General features: G+C 33.1%; 2 protein-coding genes across 2 annotated transcripts; one reads left to right on the top strand and one right to left on the bottom strand.

Annotated features, from left to right (window-relative positions):
• Positions 1–718: 718 nt before the first annotated feature.
• LOC132033408 (SUMO-conjugating enzyme SCE1-like) lies at positions 719–5,388 on the top strand. The gene is made up of 5 exons (XM_059423379.1): positions 719–886; positions 984–1,067; positions 3,898–4,050; positions 4,157–4,270; positions 5,081–5,388. The coding sequence occupies exons 1-5, from the start codon at positions 818–820 to the stop codon at positions 5,141–5,143; spliced, it is 483 nt and encodes a 160-aa protein (XP_059279362.1). The 5' UTR covers positions 719–817; the 3' UTR covers positions 5,144–5,388.
• A 2,469-nt stretch (positions 5,389–7,857) lies between these two features.
• On the bottom strand, positions 7,858–10,802 carry LOC132033401 (uncharacterized). Its single transcript, XM_059423371.1, has 2 exons — positions 9,611–10,802; positions 7,858–8,716 (listed from the first exon to the last, which is right to left on the bottom strand). Exons 1-2 carry the CDS (start codon positions 10,515–10,517, stop codon positions 8,211–8,213), a joined length of 1,413 nt encoding a protein of 470 aa, XP_059279354.1. The 5' UTR covers positions 10,518–10,802; the 3' UTR covers positions 7,858–8,210.
• Positions 10,803–24,902: the final 14,100 nt, after the last annotated feature.

Genomic DNA, 24,902 nt, shown 5'->3' with positions numbered 1-24,902 from the left:
GCCACTATTTGTTTGGAGGTCAAACATGTTTCTCTTTGATTGTTTATTGTATATTATAAAAATATTTCTAAGTATATTTATAGATTAAAAATTAATCGCACTTTTGGAATAAGCAAATATTCAAGCTCCTTATAAAAACAGTTTAGCTTGATCACTCGATGGTGTCTAAATCAAATCGATCTAATTTTGAAAAGGCTAATGTCCTTATGACGACGTAATTAGTCATCCTAATTCAAATTCGCAATTCTTCTTTGCAAAGGAAGATATTGAAATTCGTCAAACAATGTTGTTTGTTCAAGGTTTAAAATAAAGTAGAAGTGACGAGACAATATTTCTAATAAAATTTCTTTGTACTCTTGCATATGGCATAACACACACATTTTTTTTTTCAACAAAGTCAAAACTCACAAAGTTCGTTCTTTTTCCCCAAAAAATAAATAAATTTTGAACTTTGTCCAAAAGTTCTGTTCTCTAAAATATAGTAACCTTTTTCAAAAATTTATAGCGTCATTTAGGTCTTGGCATAGTTGGGTGAAATTACATGTTTCTTTGCGTGACATTTTTTGTTTCTCAAGGTCAATGTGAGTACTTGTCAAAGTTATCTTAAATTAGATTAATTTAATAATTTAAAAGTAAAATTTCAAAAAGTAAATTTTAAAATAAAGTTTCATATAGGAGTATAATTTAAATTTCAAAAACACAAAAACCTACACAAAAATAGGAACAGAAGGGAGTAGTACTGTAGTAGTAGAAAAGAGAAGTGTGTATAAAACCCTTTGGCTTTCTTGTTTTTGTTGCAACCTTAGAATTGGGAAAAATGTCGGGCGGAATAGCGCGTGGTCGTCTTGCTGAGGAGAGGAAATCATGGCGTAAGAATCACCCTCATGTACGATCTCTTATCTTTCTGCGACTCATTTAACTTACTTTTTAATTGTATTTTTGGTGTATCGTTAATGGGGTTTAATTCTTGATTTTGATATTAGGGTTTTGTGGCAAAACCAGAGACTGGACCTGATGGGTCTGCCAATTTGATGGTGTGGCAGTGTTCTATCCCTGGTAAACCTTCGGTATGTTTCTTTCTTTCTCCTTTAACTCTCTTTTTTTCCCCTTTGTGTGCATTTTTCTTAGTAAATGTGAGAAGAGTTACTGTCATTGTGGGTTTTTTGTAAACTATGAATCATTGTACATTGTTGGAATGTTTTGTGCTAGTTTCTGTCGTTGTTCTCGAGGATTTGTGTTAGTGTTCCTGTATTTGCTACTGGGGAAAATTAGTAATTTTGTGCTGTAGTTTCCTTCTTGCTAAGATGGTTTATTTGGTGGTTTGTTTATCCTATTCTAGTGTAAAGGATAAATTTTGGGGGGAATCACTAGTACTTAGCGTTTCTGGCGATTCATTTTTTGTTTTGATAACCGCGGTGTCCGGGCTAGCTCGCGCGCACCTTGGCTAATTCCACGAGATACGTGTCACCTCCCACCAGCAACATGTTCCAGGTAACTTAGTCCACCAAGGCTAGAACACATGGGAAGAAATCACCTAGTGTTTTTGTCTCTGTTGGGATTTGAACCTGAGACCTCATGGTTCTCAACCCACTTCATTGACCACTAGACCACACCCTTGGCTGCAGTACTTTTGGCCATTCATAATAGGAGGAATCACTAGTACTTAGCATTTCTCTTATGTGCTGAGGGGGTGTTCTTTTCTTATTTTTGTTGGATAGCTATGGTGTCGGGGCAGCTTTCATGTACCTAATCTGATCTGCTGAGTACTTGTTACTGGGATTTAAACCCTGGTCTTACATGGTCCATTTCAGCTGAACTATTTCTTTCTTTCGATTGAATTCGAGAAATATTCATTTGAGGTAAGATTAGTTGGGAGAGGAAATAATTTAAGAAAATGAAGTGGACTTGAGAACTCCAGGCTCTGTTTGGTTGGCTGAGACTTCTTGTTTCTTTATACCAGGTTAGTTTATTGGTGGTAGTAGTCATATGTCCTGGATACTCATTGTCTCTGAAACAAGAGGCTGGTCGTTACTCACTTCAAGATTATTGAATCTATGTAAAAGGGTGGAAATAGAAAAGGGGAAGATTATTTTTATTTCATTCACGGAACTTGTTCTCCTTTTTGAAATGAATTTCAACTTTCACCGTGAATATACTAACAGCTCCAGCTAGGCCAATACAACCGCTGATACTGCTCATCACCTTCTTTTCAAGTGCCCAATCTAGTCCACTATCCAGTATCAATTTATTGTCTAAGCCTGGAAAAAAGCAAAGAAAAAAGAACGGCATGTTAGGTTTTGTTATGTTGTGTCTCAAGAGTAACAATCATGAACATGGGAGAACTTTTAGGACATTGAGCGACAGCAAAATTAGGATTCACAGTCTTTCAAAGTTAATATTGTTTATTCAAGTTGGACCTGAGAGATGTGAGATGAAAATAAAGAAGAAAGACGGATATCATAGATATCCAGGCGCATCTTCTTGGAGTGCAACGAAATGTAGGCCAGCTTTGAATTGTACGGAATGTTTCTAGCAGACACGAAAATCCATTCTCCCGCACATCTAAAGGAAAGCAACAAACAAGCGCCTCTTAGATCTATTATGATATGAATTATGCCCTTTTTTTCACATTTGTTCCAGGTGAAACATCTGAATGACCGAATATATGAAAAAGCATGAAGGCTGCTAAGTGTTCATCTGTTTGATCAATCTTAGAGGTGTAAACTGTGATGATATGAATGAATATGTTAGCTACTAATCTGAAACAATGTACTGCTGTTCTGTGGCAGTGATAGAAATTTAAATCCTTGGAATAGATTTTTCATTTTGTAATTGAGGAGGGAGATTTACATTGTGCTAAGCAAAATAAGTCAGTAGAGGATGTCCTGGGGGCATGTATTCTACTCGATGGTTTATTTCTCATTTAGTTATATCCCTTTTACTTGATTAAAAAAAATACTAATAATAAGTCAGTGGAGGAGCCTGTAGGTGATTCCTTACAGTTATTTATCAAAACATAAGTCATTTCATGCTTTCCTAGGTTTATCATGGGGTGTAAGAGCTTCATTTTCAGGAGAAGCATAAATTTATATCTCAAGTGTTATAAAGTTTGAACTTTAAGAGATTCATTGTAACTGAATGAGGAAAACACGACCCCCTTTTCGTATAACTAGGGATTTTTAACGCCACTTCACACCAATTGGTGTGCAATGGGCTTACCTGGAGTAGCAAGCCCTACACTTATTCACATGATTTCGTTCAAATTTCCTTATCCTTTTACATGAATTTTGGATAAGCCATTTCTGTATCAAGGTTAAGGACTCAACAAAGTGTCTCAATGGTGCGGTATGTAGTTGGATTGAATCAGAGTTCATGTGGTCCTCGAAGAAATAACTGCCGGATCGCATTGAAAAAATGTTGCCATGAAATGATTTGCTGAGGCCATTGGTAACTTGCTCAAAGTAATATCATGGATCAAGATTATGCTTTCAGTGCCTTCTTGGTACTGATTAATGAAATCTATGTATTTATCAAAAAAATAAATCATGGATCAAGCTGGCTCACATTGCATATGGAAACTCTCTGTCTTTCTCTGAACTTTGAGTTACTGAATCATTTTTTTGGAAATAGTTTTACTGCTAGTTCACGTACCTGTGGAGGGAAGAATCCTTTTCAGTAACTTTGAGTTAGTGTGAATCATTTGCTTTTACTTTTAGCTTTTTGAGTTTCTTTTTGGGATATTTAGGAATTTGATTAAGGATAGATGTTCTAGGTTTTTCCTCGTAAGATATTTGCAAGTGTTTACTGTAATCTTAATACCTTTCTTGCCTCTCTTTTCACTCTGTTCCTTCATTTGATGATTGTGAAGAATAATATAGAATCTTATATCTGGTACAGACTGACTGGGAGGGCGGTCACTATCCGCTAACAATGCACTTCAGTGAAGACTATCCAAGCAAACCCCCGAAGTGCAAGTTTCCCCAAGGTTTCTTCCATCCAAATGTCTATCCTTCAGGAACTGTATGTTTGTCTATCCTCAATGAGGACAGTGTAAGTTCTTGTTACTGCCATTGTGTTATTTTATGTTCTGCTGATTGGTATTTACAGCTTTTAATTGAATCGATGGATTCTTACTCTTGCTATTACTTGTTCTTAGGGGTGGAGGCCAGCTATTACAGTTAAGCAAATTTTGGTGGGTATCCAGGATTTGCTCGACCAGCCAAATCCCGATGATCCAGCACAAACCGATGGTTATCATCTCTATATGCAGGTGTGCTACTTGAGTTTGACATGGATATGATTGAGTTTCCTCAAGTTGACATTTTTATTTTTGACATTCAACATTGTACCTGGATTGTTCTTTATTATTCCTAATCCTTACAAGGTTTAAATTGCCGTATGTCAATCATAGATGCCTAATGTGTAGTAACAAATAATTGTACAATGTACTTGAAATCCATAAAACTTTATCGTTCTAGTCATCACTTGGTTGTAGGAGTGAAGCGACAATTATATTGTGATTCGTTAACTTTTAGTCGACTCATAATTACTTTACGTGCAATCAAGATAAAAAAATATGCATTGGGAGGTATGATGCTGTATGGAAATAACTCATATGGATCTCAATTATAATTTCGGGATTCTAGTCCTTCCTTTTATATGGGATAGATAATCCCAAGATTTTGGTGTAACTTTTATCTTGGTTTTAGCTAATACCTACCTCGTGTTTAGTTGCCATCGTTGAGTTTGGAACCCTGAACAGACTGCCGGTGATAAGCCGGAGGAAGGTGAGGATGACATCAAGGTCCGCCTCATGGGATCCAAGTTGAAAGAGATAAATTGAACAAGTATGGTCGTCCCCTGTTGGGATGTACTATTAAACCTAAATTGGGGTTATCCGCTAAAAACTACGGTAGAGCTGTTTAACCAGACACTGCTACAATTTGTTCCAAATTTTATACTGCGTTAACCCGCCTAATCCATGTAACTAAACGACCTTGTCAAAAGTGTTCTGAAATTCAACTGAATAGACCAGTAGACTTGACTTTCATTATGAATAATGTGGCAATTACTTTTGCAGGATACAGTTGAGTACAAGAGGCGAGTGAAGCTGCAGGCTAAGCAATATCCAGCTCTAGTCTAGTTTTAGCTTCTTGGAAGACTATATGTAATTAAATTTGACTATGAGTAAGTAACCTTTGCTTGATATTTAGCAACTTGAATAGTCCTCGTTGACACAGTGGCTCTGTGGCTAACTTTGGGTGCTTATCTTGTCTATGATGATTCGGAGATGTATGTGGTTGGATTGTGCAACTTGCATGCTTTCTCTTTTTCTGATTACATTTGGAATTGTACAAAATCAGTGTCTGTTTAAAAGGTTTTGATGAATCCCGGAACACTCTCCCCTCTCCTTTCTCTCATCAATCATTAGGAGCCTATGACTACAGTTCTGAAGTGGATAACAGTAGTAGAATAGTAGACATCAAGTCAAGCAGAGGAGGCAATTTTTTTTTTTGTTTTTTTTTTTTTGTAAATCATCTAGGACTACCATGGAAATATCAATTATTCAGAAATCAACGCCAACGAAGAGTTCTCAGCTGGTCATTTTCTATCGTTAAATTTTAAAGTTGATAACCCCTGGATTTAAATTATTCCTCTCATCATTGGTGTGCATCACATGTACCTCAGCAGAGTTGACTCAGTAACATTGCCTCTCCAAAAATAAAATTGTTTTTCAGGTACTCGTAACTAATAACTACAATAGAGCGAAGCTAATTGCTTTCTAGATTACATATTCGACTCTCAGAATTTAAAACAGTTTTCCACACTGTATCCATCATCTTCGTTTTATGTGTTGTTTAAAACAAAAAGGAATGTATAAGCGATAGATGATCTTGTTTGTTATATTTGGTGCTATTTCAACAAAGAAAAGAGTATTTTATTTACAAAGGAAACGGGCGTTCATTTTTCCTTCCAATAAAAGGATATAAAAGTTGTCATTGCTTTCAGCATTTAAATTGAAAACGTGCAAGTCATACAAGAATTAGCTTAAATTGAGCTCTGCAAGTAATTAAAAATACCGTTTTAGCTACTCTTCTTAGAGTGTCAACCATTATATTAACAAAATGATGTGATCAAGTACATGCATCTGAATTACAAACCGACACCATATATCCCCTTAAGAGATTTCACAACTCATCAGTATCTTCACCTTCTTCCTTTCTTAAGTTATTTCCTGCCTGTCAATTCAACGCGTGCCTTTATTTTGTTCCAACTTAAGAAATACAAAAATTTATATTAATAATTATCATAGGTTATAAAGATAAAGAGATAACATAAATACCTTAAATAAAATTGATGTCTCCGTAGTTGATTTCTTGGTCTCGCTTCTAATTATTTGTTCCTTGGACACGCACGTCTTGTACAAATATGGTTGTCCCAAATTGTCTTCCCGGCCTTTTTCCCACCGTCCCACGTATAGTTAAGTGATAGTAATTCGAAGTGAAGGTATATAATATCAGTTAGTTATAATCAAGTGCTAAAAGTTTATCGCTGTTTTGGTTAAAGTAATATAAATTGAGGCGAGATATAGATGTTACTTAACCATATGATTAGGTGAAAGATAGTATATATATATATAACACATATTTTATGTTTATTAATCATTTGTTATGAACACCAAAGTTGGAGTGGCGGGTATGAATGACTTTTCTATAGAAGATTACTTATTATTTTTGTTTTTATGTTTCTTCAAAAGGGCAATGAAAAGAAGGGAGAAGAAGAAATATTTAAAAGAGTCGATGCTCTAATTTCACGTAGCGTATTCGTTTACATAGGTAAAAAGTACTATAAATCATAGTTTTTTATAGTTGAAACTATTTTCAAAGTGTGTGTTTAAAGAATCATAGTCCGAGAAAAAAGCTTTTGGCTCCGGTAGTTACAAATGTGATTCGCTCAAAGAATAAGAACTGATTCGTCAATTCTTTTTTGCTTTTTTCTCTTTTGTTCTTTTCTAAACTATAGTGTTGTCTTTGTACAAGATAACCAAGGAAAAGCAATAAAACAAAAGCAAAAACAAAAACAAAGAGGCTTTTGCACCCTAAAATTGTCTTTTTTTTTCTATTTTGGCACCTCAACTAAGTATTGTTCCTATTGAACCCCTGAACTCGTCCTCAAGTGTGTCTATCAAATCTTTTAAATCTGATTTTTATTAGAAGCAAAAATTAAATTGTGGTAATGAAGATGAAGTAATATTTTAGACGTGTGGTAAGCTATTCTTTAGGTCATGGATGTGTCGGTTTCTATTGGTTATGTTCTTCCACTGCCAGCTTAATTAAGAGCTTACTCTTTTTTCCCCTCTCAATTGCTATTAATCTTAGCTAAAAGATGACATAATTAAATTAAATTGTGGTCATGAAGGTGAAGTAATATTTTAGACGTGTGGTAAGCTATTCTTTAGGTCATGGATGTGTTGGTTTCTGTTGGTTCTGTTCTTCCACTGCCAGCTTAATTAAGAGCTTACTCTTTTTTTCCCTCTTAATTGCTGCTAATCTTAGCTAAAAGATGGCATAATTAAATTAGAATATATATTAGCATGTTGCTATATTGAAGATAGAATAATATGTAAGTATTTTATCGATGTTTGATAGACACACTGAGGATGAGCTTAGCTCACTGGAACAACACTTAGTTAAGGTGCCAAAATGAAAAAAAAAAAAAGTTTAGGGGGCTGCATATACATTAAGCCTTTTTTTTTTAATATAAAAAAAAAAAGGGAGAAAAAGGACTAGCCGACGCATATCAGAAATCCAAGTGGAAAACACAAAGATAACACAACAAACTGATAATGACATGGGATTAGGTTGAAGCCTCTGAAATTTGACATGTCTTCTTACTTCTTAAATTTGGCTCATATGTTGACCAAAAATGGCTTTTACTAAAGACAAACTCTGTTCAAGAATAGCATCATTAATGAGAAATCACGAAGCAATTAGTGTACAATATCTTTTTAGTTTAGTGAATTTACTGTTACAATAAAAAAATTAACAAATGAAATGAATTCAGTAGACAGGGGACTATCTTCTTTAACGCCCTTGATTGTCTGCTGGATCCACATAATAAAATTGGAACCAACAATCTAAATGTCTCATACAACCTTTTAAAAAAAACATGTACAAAATATGATGTTTGATTTGATACTTTTTTTTATGCTACAAAGGGTTGGGAGATCTTGTAGAACTATTACTATCCAAGACAATTTCAAATAAATCACCTTCAGACTCCATATCATAATCTAGTACTTGTTTCAAACTATTGACAGTGTTGTTATTGCTTCTTGTATAAATACTACTTCTGTTGAGCCACTGTGCATCAATTCTACCCATTGAGAAAAGTTCTTTACTGTCTTCATATCCAAGAACTGGTGAATTATTTGCCATAGGACCAATGAAGCAAGGATTTGGTGTCCTTTGTAAATTTGCTGGTGGATATCTGAATACACTTTGTCCAAGATTTACTAGTACAGCAATGTTACCATTTGATGCTAAAGTTGGGTAAAGTGGATTTCCAAAGTCTTCTGATTTGCAACGGATTTCGTGCACTAGAAGTGAATCTACTGTGAAAAACACCTTCTTTTGGCTTGGATTGTAACCACAACCAATAACCTTTTCTGCTTTTCCCCACTCTTCTCTTTGTGATTCAAACACTAGTTTCATTCCTGAAAATGATTGTCAAGACAAAAATTTATCAAACACTTGATGTTGTTGAATGGGACTCGAGTCTTTTTAGGTTATAACACGTTTGGTCTGACCAAACTTCATTCACTAAAATAGTAAATTCACATCTTTGCTCACTCTAACAGTAATGTAACTAAACATATGTCCACTATACCTAGTTAAGTTACAAATATGTCACCGGCCACGGAGCTAAAATTTTCACTAAAACATTTCAAATTATAAAAAAATAAACACATGAAAAAGTCAAAGAATTCAATTATATACATAAAAATAATTTTAATTTTATATGTACATTATACAATGTAATTTTTTGGCAAGAAGGATTAGATAAACCCCTTTGCAGGCCCTTAGCTCCGCCCCTGCAGCTTGTCATGCTAAAGTAATTAAACTTTAGCTATTTATAATAGTAAAGTTACTAAGCATTATCCACTATAATGACAAAATCTATCCATCAAAATAACTTAACCGCTACAGTGGATAATGTTTTGTGACTATGCATACAGTCCAGTTTAACGACAAGAAATAATTTTGACTTTGCTATAATTGTGGATAAACTTCACTGACCATAGTGAAAGTAACCTCTCTTTTTTCGGGTTTTTTTTTTTTTTTTCAATGTGTGACTAATTCAGTTTGTGGCCTTACAATTCCACAATGTTGATCGTGGACAATTAAAAATAAATGATTGTTGACTTATATGACTTTTGGAAAAAAGAATGGGCTGGCCAATAAACTCTATTGTTGTATGACAAAAAATCCCACTATGAAAAAGTTTATTACTAACATTTTAAGTGCTTAATATTGACATCTACAACTCTGTTTAAGCATTCTAATTACTGCAAATGGACTTAATTATAATCAAGAGAACAGGAACTTACCATCAAGAAAAACAGAACCATTTGAGTTAAATCCAATGGAACCTGGATAGCTGCCTGGAAGCTTAAGTGGAAGAGAACCACCACTTGTTAGCCCAATTGATAACACAATGAACTGATCACTTTTGAAATTCTCCTTTGATTCTTGAATTTTTTTATGACTACTTGTAACATGAACCAAAGATTCTGAATTGGCTTTTGAATTGGAAGAATCCTCTCTAATAAGCTTAATTTTCTCCAAATCTAATTTATCTTCTTTTGCCTTTCCCATAATTTCAAGATTATCTTCATGACTAGGCAAAATAGTAATCTCAAAATAAGCTTCTTGAGGAAATGATGAATTTCCCAAAGGTGGTCCTGGTAAAGGCAAAGATGTTTTAATAACAGATGAAGCTGACATTAAATTAGAACTTTTGCTTAGTTTTCTAACCCCACAATTGAATTTAATTTTCTGCATAAAATCAGCTGACCCTTGGCAAATTTCCCAACTTGTGTCAACCTCAAATAATTCACTTCCATTTTCGCCAACAGCACATGATCCTAAAAGGGACCTAGCTGATCTAACGGATGGTGATGGAGCATAGGCTGTGAAAGCAAATCTTGACCATCCATTTTCAACAGCATCAGTTACAAGTGATGGATGATCAGACCAATTGAAAAAAGTCTTAGTTGATGTTGCACCTTGCTTGAAAACATAATAATTTGTTTTCTTTGTACCATTACGATCAAGATGTTGAAGACTTACATGGTGAAGTTTTGAAATCCCATTTTGCAAATTCTGATTTCTTTCTGAATTTGATGATTCTCTAGGCTTTCTTGGACAACATCTTCTATAAATTATTGTGATCATAATTAAAACAAGAACTCCACTTGAGACTGCTACAAAAGTAATCTTCAACCATTCTTCCATCTTCAATTTTCTTCAAATGAATTAGGCTTAATTGAGATGAAATTAAAAAGAAAGTTTTGGTTTTTATTTGTGGGGAAATTTTGGAACAGAGGAAAAACATGAAGGGTGGCGGCAAGGGACGAGGAATGATTCAAGAAAGACTGCAATAGAGACCAAAAAGAGAAAGAAAAAGAGAGACAGAGAGAGTTGACGATTTATTTTTATATAAAAAAAAGGAAACAGTAAAGGAATATGAGAAGTAAATGGAAAAGAATGGGAGGGGCGTGCTAGGCCCAGAAAGATAACATTAATACCTTTTCTTTACTGACAAAAAGTTGCAGGCACGCTCATAAATACTCCCTCCGGATCAAAAATAAATAAAAATCCACTTAGCCATTTGCATATTCCTTAAGAAAATATTAATTTCTAGATAAAAATAGATAATTTGATTAAACTACGCCTAATTAAAACATGCATTGAGATTTGATCATATAACACTTAATAGGGGCAAATATGGAAAAGTAAGGTTAATTTTTTCTTGATTTGCTAAGTGAATTCTTTTTTTGATCCAAGAAAAATAGGCTAAGCGGACTCTTTTTTTGATCCAGAGGGAGTACATAATAATTTTCACCCACAAATTTTCTTTAAAAATTTAATTTTTCCCTTAATTTTAAACAATAATCATTCTCCCCCTTTATCCTAATTAACTTTTTTTTAAATTTCTATGTTACCCTTACAGTATCAACTTGTCTTTTTTTGCTTTTACTTCTTTAAAAGCAAGATTTTTTTAATCTCTTTAATCTATGTAACAAATTTCCTATAAAAAAATAAATATTACTTTCGAGACGGAAAAAGAAAAGTGAAAAATGCTAGTTGAGTATATAACTTAATGTCGATCTAGTGAAATAAATGAGAAGAAAAATAATTTCTTTTTATTAATAATAATCAAAACATTGATATCTATTTATACAAGTAAAAATAGCAAGTAATAGTAACTTTAAAAATTATCTTTCAATGCAGGTAATACAAAATAATTAATAAAAATAGAGGTATATTTTATAATAATCAAAACACTGATATCTATTTATACAAGTAAAAATAATAGGTAATAATAACTTTAAAAATATCTTTCAATGCAGGTAATACAAAATAATTAATAAAAATAGATGTATATTCTATAACAAATTTCTAAAATATTATCTATTCATATTATAAATGAATTTTAAAGTATAATTTAAAATATTCCATTAATGACAACCAAAACTTGTTTATGTGAAGATAACAGGTAATATGTGAGTGTGTGTATATTAAAATATCAATCATAAAAGGTAACATTAGATTTTGTGATAAATTTATAAAAAGATTATTCTACTGATAATATGAATTTAAATAAAAATCTATATATAACTAGGTCAAAAAAAATTATATAATATAAAAGGGTATTACATATATGGAGGATTGAAAATGTCAAGGGTAAAATAGACATTGCATTGGATAAAGTGGGAGAATGTCTATTGTTCATAGTTGGGGGGTGGGGGTGTGGAGTTTGATTTTTAAAGTAAAGTTGGGGGATGAAAATGATTTTCACCCCATAATATACCATAGCCATCCTTATAAATTTATGTGATCCTTAATAATTTATGTGATATTGTTTGATTGAGTAGTAACAAAGAACAACAAAATAGTCACTAGTCGGTATAATTTTATAAGTGGAGTCTGAAGGGGATAGGATGTATACATTCTCAGCCCTATCTTGATTGGATGCAAATGTTGTTTCCGATAAACTAACCGCTTAGAAGATAAGTAAAAGAAAATATTGAATAAGAAACAAAAGAAATCTTTACTCCTAAATAATTGTGATGTCAAATCAGATTGTTCGCGTCTGGACTAATCAAACGATATACCTATTATCTTTTGTAAGTACATGTATCCAGTAATTCTATCTATCACTATTTGGTTATTTAGCAAGAAATCACCTAATATTTTTTCATCAATAATATTGGACAAATGAAAAGAATTTTGAAACCTGTGATAAAAACAAACTTTAGATATTGTATAAATTATTTCTTCAAGAATAAAGCAACTTTTTAAAAATAAATTGTTTCTGAATTTAAAAAGCTAACAATTTCTTTTTGGCAATAAAAAACGTGCCCATAAATTGAGATTGAGGAAGTGATTATTAGAAACCGGCACCATATTTTGGGCATTAGGGGACGGTTTTTCATTTGTTTTTATTTCATTTTCAGAGGACATAGAAAGGTGAAAAGGGGAGTTCTCTTGTGTTGGTAAGCCCTTCTAGAGAGAATCATAATTCTTGAATGGAGGTCAAGGATGCATGGTTTGACTAGTGTCGAATTTGCCTAAAACCAAGACCAAATTAATCTGAATGGCTGTCAATTGTCAAGAATTAAGAAACAAATCAAGTAGTGAGAATCCGTGTAATGGTTTAGCATAAATTAGTTTTCCGACTTTAATTTGATATATATTAGTTTGTTGACTTTATCATTACAGTAGATAAAGTGATTATAAGCAAGATTAACTTATTGATTCCTTTTATTGTCACATAAATTTGCTAAAAACGTGCAACTCAGGAAAGGAAAGAAATTATAAACAAATCAAACCTAGTAATTGCAAGTCATCAACAACATAATGAGCGTAGACTCCATTTTTTCTATTGAAAAGTTTTTCCAGTGATATTTTGTTAACATACGCAACTCGCAAGATCAGAAGTATCAGCAGTGCTCATTCTAGGGTGAAGCTCATAAAGCAAAGGCATTTAGGGGGCCCCTTTTTTTCTATTGTAGGTTTATAAATTAATTTTTAAAGAAAAAAGTATAATTTTTTAAGTCAAAAATAAAATAAAACTTGATTTGAACAATTCGAAGTATATGAAAAATTATAACTAGTGCTATCTAGACACGATTGGTAAAAACAATGATGTATACATTTCATGCATGCACGAGCAATCGTACTAACCATATTTCAATTAAGTTTATTTCATGGGATGCACGTGCGTGAGCTAGTTTTGGTGAATATACTTAAGACCTCTTATTAAAATTTAACTTTAGACCACTAATTTTATTGAACAGCCCTTGAGAATCAAATACTCATACCTTTGATTTCTCTTCTTTCTGAGTTTAAAGTCAAATTTGAACAAACTAGCTAGTGAGTCTACACGAGAAATATTGAGGGGATCAGAAGCAACGAGAAGAAAGGTACCCCTCCAGTCTATTTTACTTGCCATTTTTTTTCACGCCTTTAAAAAAATAGTAATCAAAAGGCTAATTTAAACTAAATTATTCTTATTTATTCTTTGATCTCAATTAATATTACACTCTTTTTCACCACAATAATCTCTCTCCACATCTATTTTTAGTAAAGACAACAAGCAAAGTGTACCGGAGGAAGTAAAAAATTTGTTGCAATTGACGAACTGGATTAGGATTCTCTAGAGCTTTGGCCGTTTAAAGTTAATAAGCATTGGCTAAAGTCTTAATTAGGGATCAGGTTGCCTAATGGTTTTCCCTTATCATTAAATGCAAATGACCACTTTTGGTATTTATCTTTTGGCAAATCTAGGCTTTACTTTCTGTAATTTTCGGTTGTATATGGGTTACATTATCAAAATCAAAATCCATCTACGATTCTCTATTTTGTATTTCGCCAACTAAAATCACCAAATAATTTCAAAAATAACGAATTTACTTTTGTGCTCCAACTTCGTTTCCTCGTATAGACCAATATTGCTTAAAAAGAATATGAAACAAATTTAATAAGTATGAGACATGAAGTAAATTAATTTTAATTCACTTATAAGTCGAATTGTAATGATAAATTCTACATACGACCTTATATGTTCTAATCTCGGGGTCTTCCTAGTAACTTTATCCAACCGAACCTTCTTATTTTGGCGTTAACACTGTAAAAAGTCGATTTTAAAATTAAAAGTGGGGAACAAATTAAAAGGATGGGAAACTTAAGGGAAAGAAAAGGATAAGAAAAAGATAGAAATATACAAAAGAGAGCTTTTTCTTCATAGTTTGTCGAGGGCAGTTAATTGATGGTTATAATCAATTACCACAATATTTTTAAGTTAGGGATGCCATTGAAGTAATGATTTTGCATCATCCACTTTCTTTTGCTTTTACTTTCGTTCCTTTTTTCCTCTACTTTTCTTCTTATATTTCTTTGGATTCATTAGCATAATCCTTAAAAGACCAAAAAAAAGAGCGACAATTTCATGCAAAAAGCTGATCTAATCTTCAGACTTCTTCTTGTTACACAGAAAAAATTACAAAAGACTAAACTTTGAAAAAGTAAAAGGTAGACAACGAGAAGCTGGCGGGCCAGAATTTTGTGAAATTAAAATTCTTCATAAAAGTACTTTTTTTTTTATTAGTGCTGAAGATCAGGTAATGAATACAGTAGCACAGTGATAGAATATGACCATTGGAATAAAATTTGAGCTACTTATGAAAACTTTCAATAGCTATCCGCTGAGCCAATTGAGAATTATTGCTTGAATATTATTTTTTTTAGTTAACATAGCTTGAATATTACAACTCCTACTTGTTAGTAGTACTATTACTGTACTCCTAATTCAAAGAGTCGAACTATTATTTTCTTTTAGCTCCAATAATTTTCAAATAAATTTTAATTAGTTTGAACCGTAGTAATTTTTCAAAGACGCAAATTTTAGTTCTTAAATAAAATATATACGACGTTTGAATTCATACTAAAAAGTAGATAAGTTCTGCTCCATCTTCTTCTTATATGAGCTGAATATTGTATTTTCCCTTGCCCTTCATGCTTCAAATTAACATTAATATAATGATCACCAATTAGGTCAACCTCTTTTTCCTTCTTTTAATTTGTCATATATTCCCAAATTTGTTGTTACTACGTACATCGACGTCGCCAGGAAGAAGACATTATACATACCAAAGTTCCAATTGTACTTTATAAATCTATAGAAAATGAACATAATAACACTCGAAAGAGCTACTCCCTCTGTTCCAATTTATGTTACACATATAACTTAATTTGACATGAAATTTAAGGAATTTTTTCAATTTTTTTTAACCTAAACTAATAGGAGTATCGCTCTTGTCAAAGTGTGTTAGATACAAATTATTAATTGGAAAATAAGGAAGAATAATTTAAAGATAATAGGCAATAATTTAAAGATAATAGGCATCTATCAATCAGAGGCAAGAATTTAGTAAAAGCATGGGACCAGAAAGGGCAAGAATTTAGTAAAAGCATGGGACCAGAAAGTTTGGATCTCCTAATTTAGCTAATCATACATCCTTTTTCACGCAAAAGCAGCCAACTAAAAGTTGTTTTCTAGAGCTGCTTGTGTCGAAGATGGCTGAAAAAAATAAAGAGGGCTAAGGGGGAGAAACAAGTAGTATTTTTGTATAATCATTTCGTATTTAAAGGTTATTGATCTGACTAATTTAGATTTAGGATATATTAGAAAGAGAAACACTCTTTGTCAGATTTTTTTTTCTTTTATAGGACACAAGCCCAAGATTTCTACTTAAAGATGGGGCAGAGCTACAATATTGCTTGCGGGTTCGGAGAAACTCAATAGCTTTAGTCCTAACTTTATATTTTATGTTAAAAATTTAGTTAATATGTATAAATAATTTATTCAAAACCTAGTAAGTTATCTTTTAAAAAATAATAAAAAATTCATAACTCATAAATTTAAAATCCTAATTTTGCTTCTGCTAAAGTGGAAAGATATCATCTATGATCTATCCATATGTATATACGCAGAAGATGCTGAAAACTATATATTTCCTTGTGATTATTTAAAGGATGGTATTGGCTCTATTGTGGTGTATTTTCGTACTATCGTTTCCTTATTCTTTGTTAGGGAGTCGGAAGGTTTGTGTAACTAAATCCAAATTTCTCAATTTATTTGAAAGAGATCTTCTTTACGTCACTTGCTCTTCTCAGTTATGTTTTACTAATAAGGAAATAAGAACCAAGAAAATTTGTGACGGGCATTAAGTATTTCTTTATTTTTAATCAATTGATGTCTTAAATTCAAGTCATGAAATGAAATCGTATTTGATATTAAGCACTAAAAAATTGGAATGAAACTTTCAAGCGCGAAGCCTGATTAATAGGACTGTGAAATGAATATCGGACACCGAGCCCAACAGTTATTCCTTCAAATATATCAGTTGGGCGTCAATTTTCTCATAGAGCCGTATGCACAAATTAAAATGGAAAAAAAAATACAAGAAATAACAAGTAAAGAGTAAGATGGCTTCAACCCTCTTGTCCCAAGATGACTATCATGTGTATAGGAGTATATCCGTTGTAAGCACGGCAAAGCACAAAGTGAAAGTAAAAAAAGGACAGACAAGAAAGAGTGGCACAAAAAACGAGTAGATGGTAAAAACATTCCATAGGAGTCATAGGATATAGTAGAGTAAACAAAAGCATGAAAAGAGGGAGCTTTGTCCCTTCATTTTGTTTCCTGCTTTGGGACAAAGATATCCTCCTCCTAATTATTGTGGTAGTAGGGTACATTTAGCAAGGAAGCAAAATTAATCTCGTACTTGGTCAATTTTTCCTTTTTTTGTGCTTAATCAAAACCTAACGCTAGAAGAAGTAAATGATGAGGCCTTGATATTTGTCATCCACACGTCAATTATGTATCAGCAAGGGCTAACCCTAGAACTTGCGTTTATGTATGCCACATTGTTTCGTAATATCAATATCCAAAGTGATGGACCGGGGATGATTGGGTCAGAGTGATAGTCGAGCATGACGCTTGCTTGATGGACTTGGTTAAAACATCAAGTTACACCTTTACTATTACTTATATATTTTGGCATGATAATAAGCGAGTGATCTTAGCAAGTAATATTAGAGCCGATGTCATGGGTTCAAGTCGCAAGAACAACATATTGTGTGTGAGAAGTGCCAGGAGGGGGATTGTTGGGCAATGCCGATATCCTGTCTAAGGCGAGGCCCATGTGGTGGATCGGGGATTGTAGTCGTAGTCATTGTCGAATATGTTTATATAAAGCTTGCTTGATGCGCTTAGTTAAGAAATAAAGTTGGGTACGTCTTGCTATCAGCTATAGCTTTTGGCATGATAATAAGCACTTGATATTCCTAACACACAATAACTAGTTTGTTTTTTTTTTTTTTAACTAATTCAGATTTGCATCAGGTAGACCTATATGAGGGTAAAGTGTTCGCTAGCAATAAATTTTTTATTCCAAACTCAAAACCTCTAGCTAGGGAAGGAAACTCAAAACCTCTAGCTAGGGAAGGAGGACCCGAATCATTCTCAACTACAGTACCTCTAGGTGGTGGTATGTACATTTACCGATTTTAAGTATGGTCGAAATTGCCAAAAGACTTTTTCTCTTATTAGAGGAGATTAGAGATAATCGAGGAGAGAAAAGTATTCTTTGCGAGTTCAATGATTCAAAGTTCTCAATGAGATCTCCTTAGCATGTCCTACAAATGAAAAGAACAAGAAGAAGTGGCCCCTATTTCCTTATCCACTTGAAAATTTTCTGCTTCCAATTCGTAACATGGGGCACGAGATAATATTAATTGTAGAAGTCAGAATCTTCCCTTTTAAATGTTTGAGATTTGATGTTACCATAAATTTTGTACGCCAGGTAGCAACTGTTATCTTCATAGTTCTCGCAAGGATAACGGGCCAACAGAAGATATCCTTATGTCCATGCCTAAACCTATAAAAGCCCAGCAGAATAATGTCTTGTTTTTTGGGAATAGGCCCATTTTTGGCCAAGGCAGGTTTGGGCCGCTGTATTCTGTTTTTAAGTTAGTTCTGGAATGTAAAACTTACACAAATAACTACCTTTTAACGAACAACAAAATGTTTATAAGTATAAGTTGAAGATTTATAATTCGTAGCTGCTTTTGATCGTATTTCAAATTGTATCTCGCGTTTTTGAAATACAGTGAAATATAGCAAATACGAAGCAGATCGTTGAATTAAAAAAAGGCTATATTTATGGCAATAAAAATCTTTTTCAAATATATATGGTAATTTGGATTAATGGTTCCATGATTCACGCAAACCTCATGAGGTTCCATTACAACTAACATCTCTCTATCAAAATCAGTCCATTCAAATTTTTTTGCTAGTTTTGTTGTATTCGATTGTATTTCGCGTTTTTGAAATATACGAAAATATAAAATTTGGCAGAGTAAAAATAGGCTGTATTTATGGAACATATTCTCTTCTTTCATTTTAAATGGTAAATCAAATTAAATCAACCATGTATCACGCAAACGGCTCAAGTTCCATAACAACCCATGTTTCTCTCTCGAAATTACTCCATTCCAAACTTTTAGAAATACTTCCAAATACAGAGAAATATACACTGGAATACAATGAAATATGGTTGATTGTTTAAGAAATATAAAATTGTAGTATGCGTATATACAATAGAATACAATGAAATGTATCAGAAACTATTTCGTAAATTAGAAATACATTGAAATATAGCGAAATATACTGAAACAGTACACTGAAATATATAGAAATATACTGAAACAGTACATTGAAATATAACAAAATATACTAAAAATATACAGAAATATATTGAAACACCACAACCACAAACCCTGCAGAACCACCACAACAACTGGAAAAACCCTCCTTCTTCCTCCGCCGCCTTTCTTCCATCCACCATCCTGCTTTTCGAGATCTGAGAAAAAGTAAACATAGTTCTACACAAAAAATCGTTTGTAACATAGTTTGAAATCGGATTTATAGCAACATTAACAGTGAGGAAGTGTTGTTGCCTCTAGAACTAAATCGAGAATTGATGCCGAAATCGGTTTTCATTTTTCCAGCGAACTTTAGGAAGACCTTTAAGAAATATTTAAATACACATTTCTTTGATATCAAACAATCACCAGATCTGTGGGCATTAGACTCCAATTATAGATCCAGAAACTTCTAGAAGCTTCGCAGTGCCAATGGAAGAAAAGTTGATACAGCGATTGGAATCGGCTATGACGCGGCTGGAGGCTCTACCAACCGCCATCTTCCATTCCGGTAGTTCAACTGGAATAACTCCATTGCTGGTCTTTTTGTTAATGGACTCTTTTCAAACAAAAAGACCCCACAATAAAAGAACTTCAATAAAAGGCCCCACAATTACCCCCAGCTTAATCCAACTGGGGATTTTGAGTTTTTTTTTTTCTTTTTCAAAGGAGCAATTTCACAAACAGTTGGTGTGCGTTTTGGGAAAATGGGGTAATTAGAGAAGTCAAATGTTGGTTTTCTTGAGATCTAATGGGTGATTAATGGGTAATCAAATGCCCCACAATTACTCCAACTGGGGGTTTTAAGTTCAAATGATTCTATGGGTACCGTATTTTCTTTCAAAGGAGCAATTTCACAAACACCTGGTGTGCGTTTCTTGGGAAAATGGGGAAATCAAACAGTATTGAAAGTGGGTTTTTTTCGGATCTAATGGGTAATGAAGGGGAGAGAGGAGAGAGAATTTTTTTTTAGGATTTGGAGAAGATGATAAATCTTAAATGTGTAGTGAGAGAGAATAGAGAGGTACATGTATTTCAAAAATTACTGGACCAGTTATGAAATGTAATTTTGAAAAAATAAAGCTACAAAAATTAAATAAAAAATAAGGTAGTTGTTATTCATAAATAAGTCTTAGAGATAGTTATGACAAGTAAATTTTACTTCTGGAAGTAATCTGGTGCCTTTTACATAAGAGTTTACGTTCATGGTAACTTGCAATGGCAGCGTAATTGGTTGTTGTCCTTTTTTTTTTATTATTAAATACTATCAGGTTAAGTTGATTGAGAAAACATATAATTCTTCATATAATGTCTGCAGAATATGTTAACCTGAAAAATAAAATGATAATTTACTGTGATCAACAAAATTACTCTGAACACTAATCCAGTGTGTTAGAGATTGTATGCAGGGATTAGTGTAATGGGATTTTTTTTAAGAAAGAATGTAGCGGGAAATATTGCTTAGAACTAGGCTGTCAAATGGGCGGATTGGGCTGAAATTAGCCCAATCAAAATGGGCTAAGGTAATAAATAGTTGGGCTACTATTGGGGCCAAAGTTATTTGAGCTGAAATGGGTTGGGCCAAAAATGGGCTGGTTCATGACCCTCCTAAATCCACCAGATTTTCTTGAAGTGTCTATTTTCTAGAAAAATATTTTCGCGGATTCTTCGTGGAATTTTTTTTTGAGGAAAACACTTTCCGTGAAAAATATTTTGGAGAAAAAATTTTTTAGTGAAAAATATTTCCCTTCATATCAAACACGTCACAAACTTATAAGATACATGAAGAAAAGAGTATACATTAAAAAAAAAAAAAAAAAAAAGGTAAATCTCAAGCAATAAAGCCATATTTAAGTAAATCTAAAAAAGGGCTAGAATTGAGCTAGTATTGAGCTAAATTGGAGATCACTTTCTTAAAATAAGTTATGTTGGATTGGGCTAAAATCAGCCCAATATGAAATTATGTTGAGCCCAACCCATAAAATTTTGAATGAATTGAACGGTCCATCATCTTTTGAGACATATTTGACACCCCTGCTTAACATTTTTTTGCGCGGAGTGCCCTTTCTTTAATGGTCTTTAAATTTTCCCTCATATTGTGGTCTTTAAATTATCTTTTATATCGTATTCTTTGGTCTTTAATTTTTGCCCTTCGCATTGCGACTTTGAGCTTTCGCGCCTAAATAATGAGGTTACGAGTTCGAACCCCCGCTCAAGCATAAATTAAAGAAAAAAATCGCAAGACAAGGTTTGGGTCGCGTGTATGCGGACCGGCAAGATCTTTTGTTAAATGAATTACACGTTTATCTGGGACCCCGGCATACTCATCTATATGGGCGGACTTAGCGTAAGTATCTTGGTCCCAAGTATAACTTTGATAATTCCTTCACAAAGTTATCTATGGGGGCACACTTTCAATGGGCAAACTTTATCTTCTAACCGCGTATAACTTCGTGAAGGAATTATCAAAGTTATCTTGCGGACCGATACTTACGCTGTCATGCCCCTAAGGCATAAGTATCTTAGGGTCCCATAATCTCGTAATTCCTTCACAAAGTTATGCCGTGGGGCATACTTTTAATGGGCAACTTTTATCTTTGATCCCAAGATAAACTTTTGAATGGTCATCAAAGTTATCCACAGATCTATGCTGTTCGCATATAAGCGCATAAGTATGGCCGGTCATAACTTTGTAATTTTCCAGCAAGTGTATGCTGTCGTTAGGCATAGCGAAATTTAAACTCGCCTCGCGAATTTTTTTTTAAAATTTTGATCTACATATGTGGGTTCGAACTCGGAACCTATGATTTTAAATTTGAAGACAAAATTTAAAGATTTCAAATATGAGGGGCAAAATCTAAAGACCACCCCAAACGAAGGGCAATTCGAATTGCCCCCTGCTTAAAACATTGAAAGCATCTCTTTCACATATAAAGGTCATTTTATTTATTTGAACCAACCGTGAACAAGGCTAATGGGGTTAATTGAACAGTAGAAAATACATATGTCCCCCTACTGAATATGAAAGATTTGTCTGAACTCCTGTTTTGATGTTGGACAAGAATTCTGATCAGTAACAATTGGCGCATGATGATTGTCTTTTTGCACTCATTGCTATTATATCGACCTATTACAGGTTATAATCAGTTGAATACTCCTGGAATTTCTTCACTCTAACTGGGGTCAAAAGACACTTAGTAGATGCTTTTAATTAATCTCTTGTGGTCCATTACAATTTTCTATCTAGTCAAAGTAGTTCTCATTATATATCAAGTTAATTAGTAGTGGGGCTGGCTTTATTTGAGGATTACCGGAGGAGTTAGGTGTATTTTGATGTTAACTTTATAGTACTTAATTACTTGTTGCATCACAATTGGATATGCTTAAGTCGGTGTGATAAAAATTAGAGATTAGCCTATGAAACGTGACCGGTCAATTTGCCCATGACCCACTCATTTATTATCTCTACACATTTAATGATCCGTCCAATTTAGCTCATTTAAAAGTTAAGCTAATACATCTCATATTTAACTATGAGAAACCTTATCAAAACATATATATATATATATATATTATTTTTAAATATGTTATACATAGTCATAATTAGAAAACAATTATTAAGTAATTAAACAAATTAGAAGAAAACGAATAAAGAAATTAAAACATTGATAAGAGTAAGATGGATTGAGCGTTTACTCATTATTTAGTCAATTTTGACCAACTCATTTAAGTCTAAATTATAAGTTTTAATGATCCGTCCATTTAGAAACTCAACCTAAACCCAACTCGCTCATTTGACGTGCCTTTTCTGAAGCAATTCATCATTATAAAAATTTTGAGCTCGAAAACTTTTTTTTAACTCCCTGCTTATAGTAACAAAACGCCAGACCACATTTGTGGGGTAGGGACTGTCCGTGAAGTCTTTTTCTATACCTAAAATGCGACGAATCTTTTTTTTTTTTTTGCATTAACAATGATCCTCTGTTTTGTCCCAATATATTCCAAACGTTCAAGTCTTTATCAGCTTTTGTATTTATTTTGATTACAATAATTAGTACAGTATCAATTAATCAATCATTTATGTGTCAATCCACGGCGGAGCTAGTATAGTATTCAGGGGTTCAGCCGAATCCAGCAGCTTTGATCTAAAACCCTGTATTTGTCTTGAAAAATTAATTGAATATGTATAAATTATTAATTTAGAACCCACTAACTTAAACGAATTACAATTTCGAATCCACAAGTTTTGAATCCTAACTCCGCCTCTGTGTCAGTCCCAAACAGTTAAATTATTCTATTTCTACTTTACTTATTTGTCATGAGTTCTAGTGTCTTTTGTTTGAAGTTGGATACAGCGATATATTTACCTGCTCTTTTGGCCTCCATTTTGACTAAATTCTTTTAATGAGAACGCAAAGCATTTTGACAGAGCTTATAGTATAACATCACATTAATTAATACAACAACACAACAACAACAACCCAGTGAAATCTTATAGTATAACATCACATTAATTAATGTGCAGTAATATTGAGTTTGAAAATTGATTAAAAATGGCGGCGTACTCAGAGTATATAAAGAATAAACGTTAGAATCATGAGGAGGTGTTCACGGTTGACGGTTGTTCGTGTGAAACAATAAGATAGAAAAAAACGGATAGAGATACAAACTAATAAACAGATCATGAGGAGTAGAAGCTAAGAAAAAACACTAAAAATTTTAAATTAGTACTTATTTGTCTGTAATAAGCAGCCAATTGTCTTTATATTGCGGCCACTCCAAGCTAAGTCTCAAATTGGGAAGTCGGCAAAACCCCACATGTCTCTATTCCTTCTAGCTCGGTGTGCATTCATTCGAACTAATATGTTGCAAGTAGCCAACTTTTTAAATCGTCATCCTACAATGTTCAGGTCTTAATAATAAAATTTTTAACCACACTAACTCTGCTATTCGAGCAGATGATTTGATAAAGATCATCCGAAACACCAATAAAAATCGTAAGTTTATAAATGAAATGAAGTATGTGTTGGCTAAAACAACTCAAAAATACTCTTAACATGATGTGATATTTTTTCTTTTAAGTGAACTAAAGAGTTATTTCACTAAGCTTCACACCATTAATAATATCCAACACCTAGCTTCTTTTTCTTTTCTACTTTTTATGTGAGATTTTGTTTATATACACTCACCAACTAGATCATTTAAATTCCCTTAATTAAAATTCGTTGCACAACTGATGATGTTTCTTTTATTAGTTGAACATATCTATCATTAATCGGTTAATTAAAGGTCTAAGTTACGTAAAGATATAAATAAACATATTGTAATGTTAAGTTTGGCTCGTATTTTCCCAAAATATTCATGAGCCAAGCTAGCTTGTCAATAATAAGGAATTAGTTAAAATTTAGTTAAATGCGAATTATCTTGAAGATTAATTGGATTTCATAAAATCCAGTACCAAGCAAATTTATCTTTTGTTTTTCCTGGAATTATTTTCTTCAGAAAAATTGTCTTATTATATACAAAATGATATTAGGAGTGAGTCAGTTATGATGTGAAACGGAACTAAGGTGTAAACCTGAAGTCACTGCATGTGTGTTTGGAACTCGATGTGCTGGAAATTTGATATGTCATTTGCGTGGAGTCGTGGACTTAACAAGTCACTCTCAAACGCCACCATATCTAAGTCTGATTCATCCACCACCGACCTACTTTCACACTTTCTCTCTTCCGTTTGGTGTATAACCTATGGTATATGATGCAATTAAAATATATTAACCGCCCTCCTAAACTTCCACCAACTTGTCAACAATCTACTGAAAGTCATCCTCATCTTAATTGTTAAGC

Source organism: Lycium ferocissimum, chromosome 10 (genome assembly GCF_029784015.1).
Source record: "Lycium ferocissimum isolate CSIRO_LF1 chromosome 10, AGI_CSIRO_Lferr_CH_V1, whole genome shotgun sequence".
NCBI lineage: Eukaryota > Viridiplantae > Streptophyta > Magnoliopsida > Solanales > Solanaceae > Lycium > Lycium ferocissimum.
This window is presented reverse-complemented; position numbering and strand designations above follow the sequence as displayed.

What these genes read in the sequence shown, in the direction of transcription:
- LOC132033408 (XM_059423379.1), top strand. Translation starts at nt 818, where the DNA reads ATGTCGGGCGGAATAGCGCGTGGTCGTCTTGCTGAGGAGAGGAAATCA. An exon ending in CTATCCTCAATGAGGACAGT is followed by an intron (nt 4,051 to 4,156) that starts GTAAGTTCTTGT and finishes ACTTGTTCTTAG; the next exon opens with GGGTGGAGGCCAGCTATTAC. An exon ending in GTTATCATCTCTATATGCAG is followed by an intron (nt 4,271 to 5,080) that starts GTGTGCTACTTG and finishes TTACTTTTGCAG; the next exon opens with GATACAGTTGAGTACAAGAG.
- LOC132033401 (XM_059423371.1), bottom strand. Translation starts at nt 10,517, where the DNA reads ATGGAAGAATGGTTGAAGATTACTTTTGTAGCAGTCTCAAGTGGAGTT. An exon ending in TGGTTCTGTTTTTCTTGATG is followed by an intron (nt 8,717 to 9,610) that starts GTAAGTTCCTGT and finishes AATCATTTTCAG; the next exon opens with GAATGAAACTAGTGTTTGAA.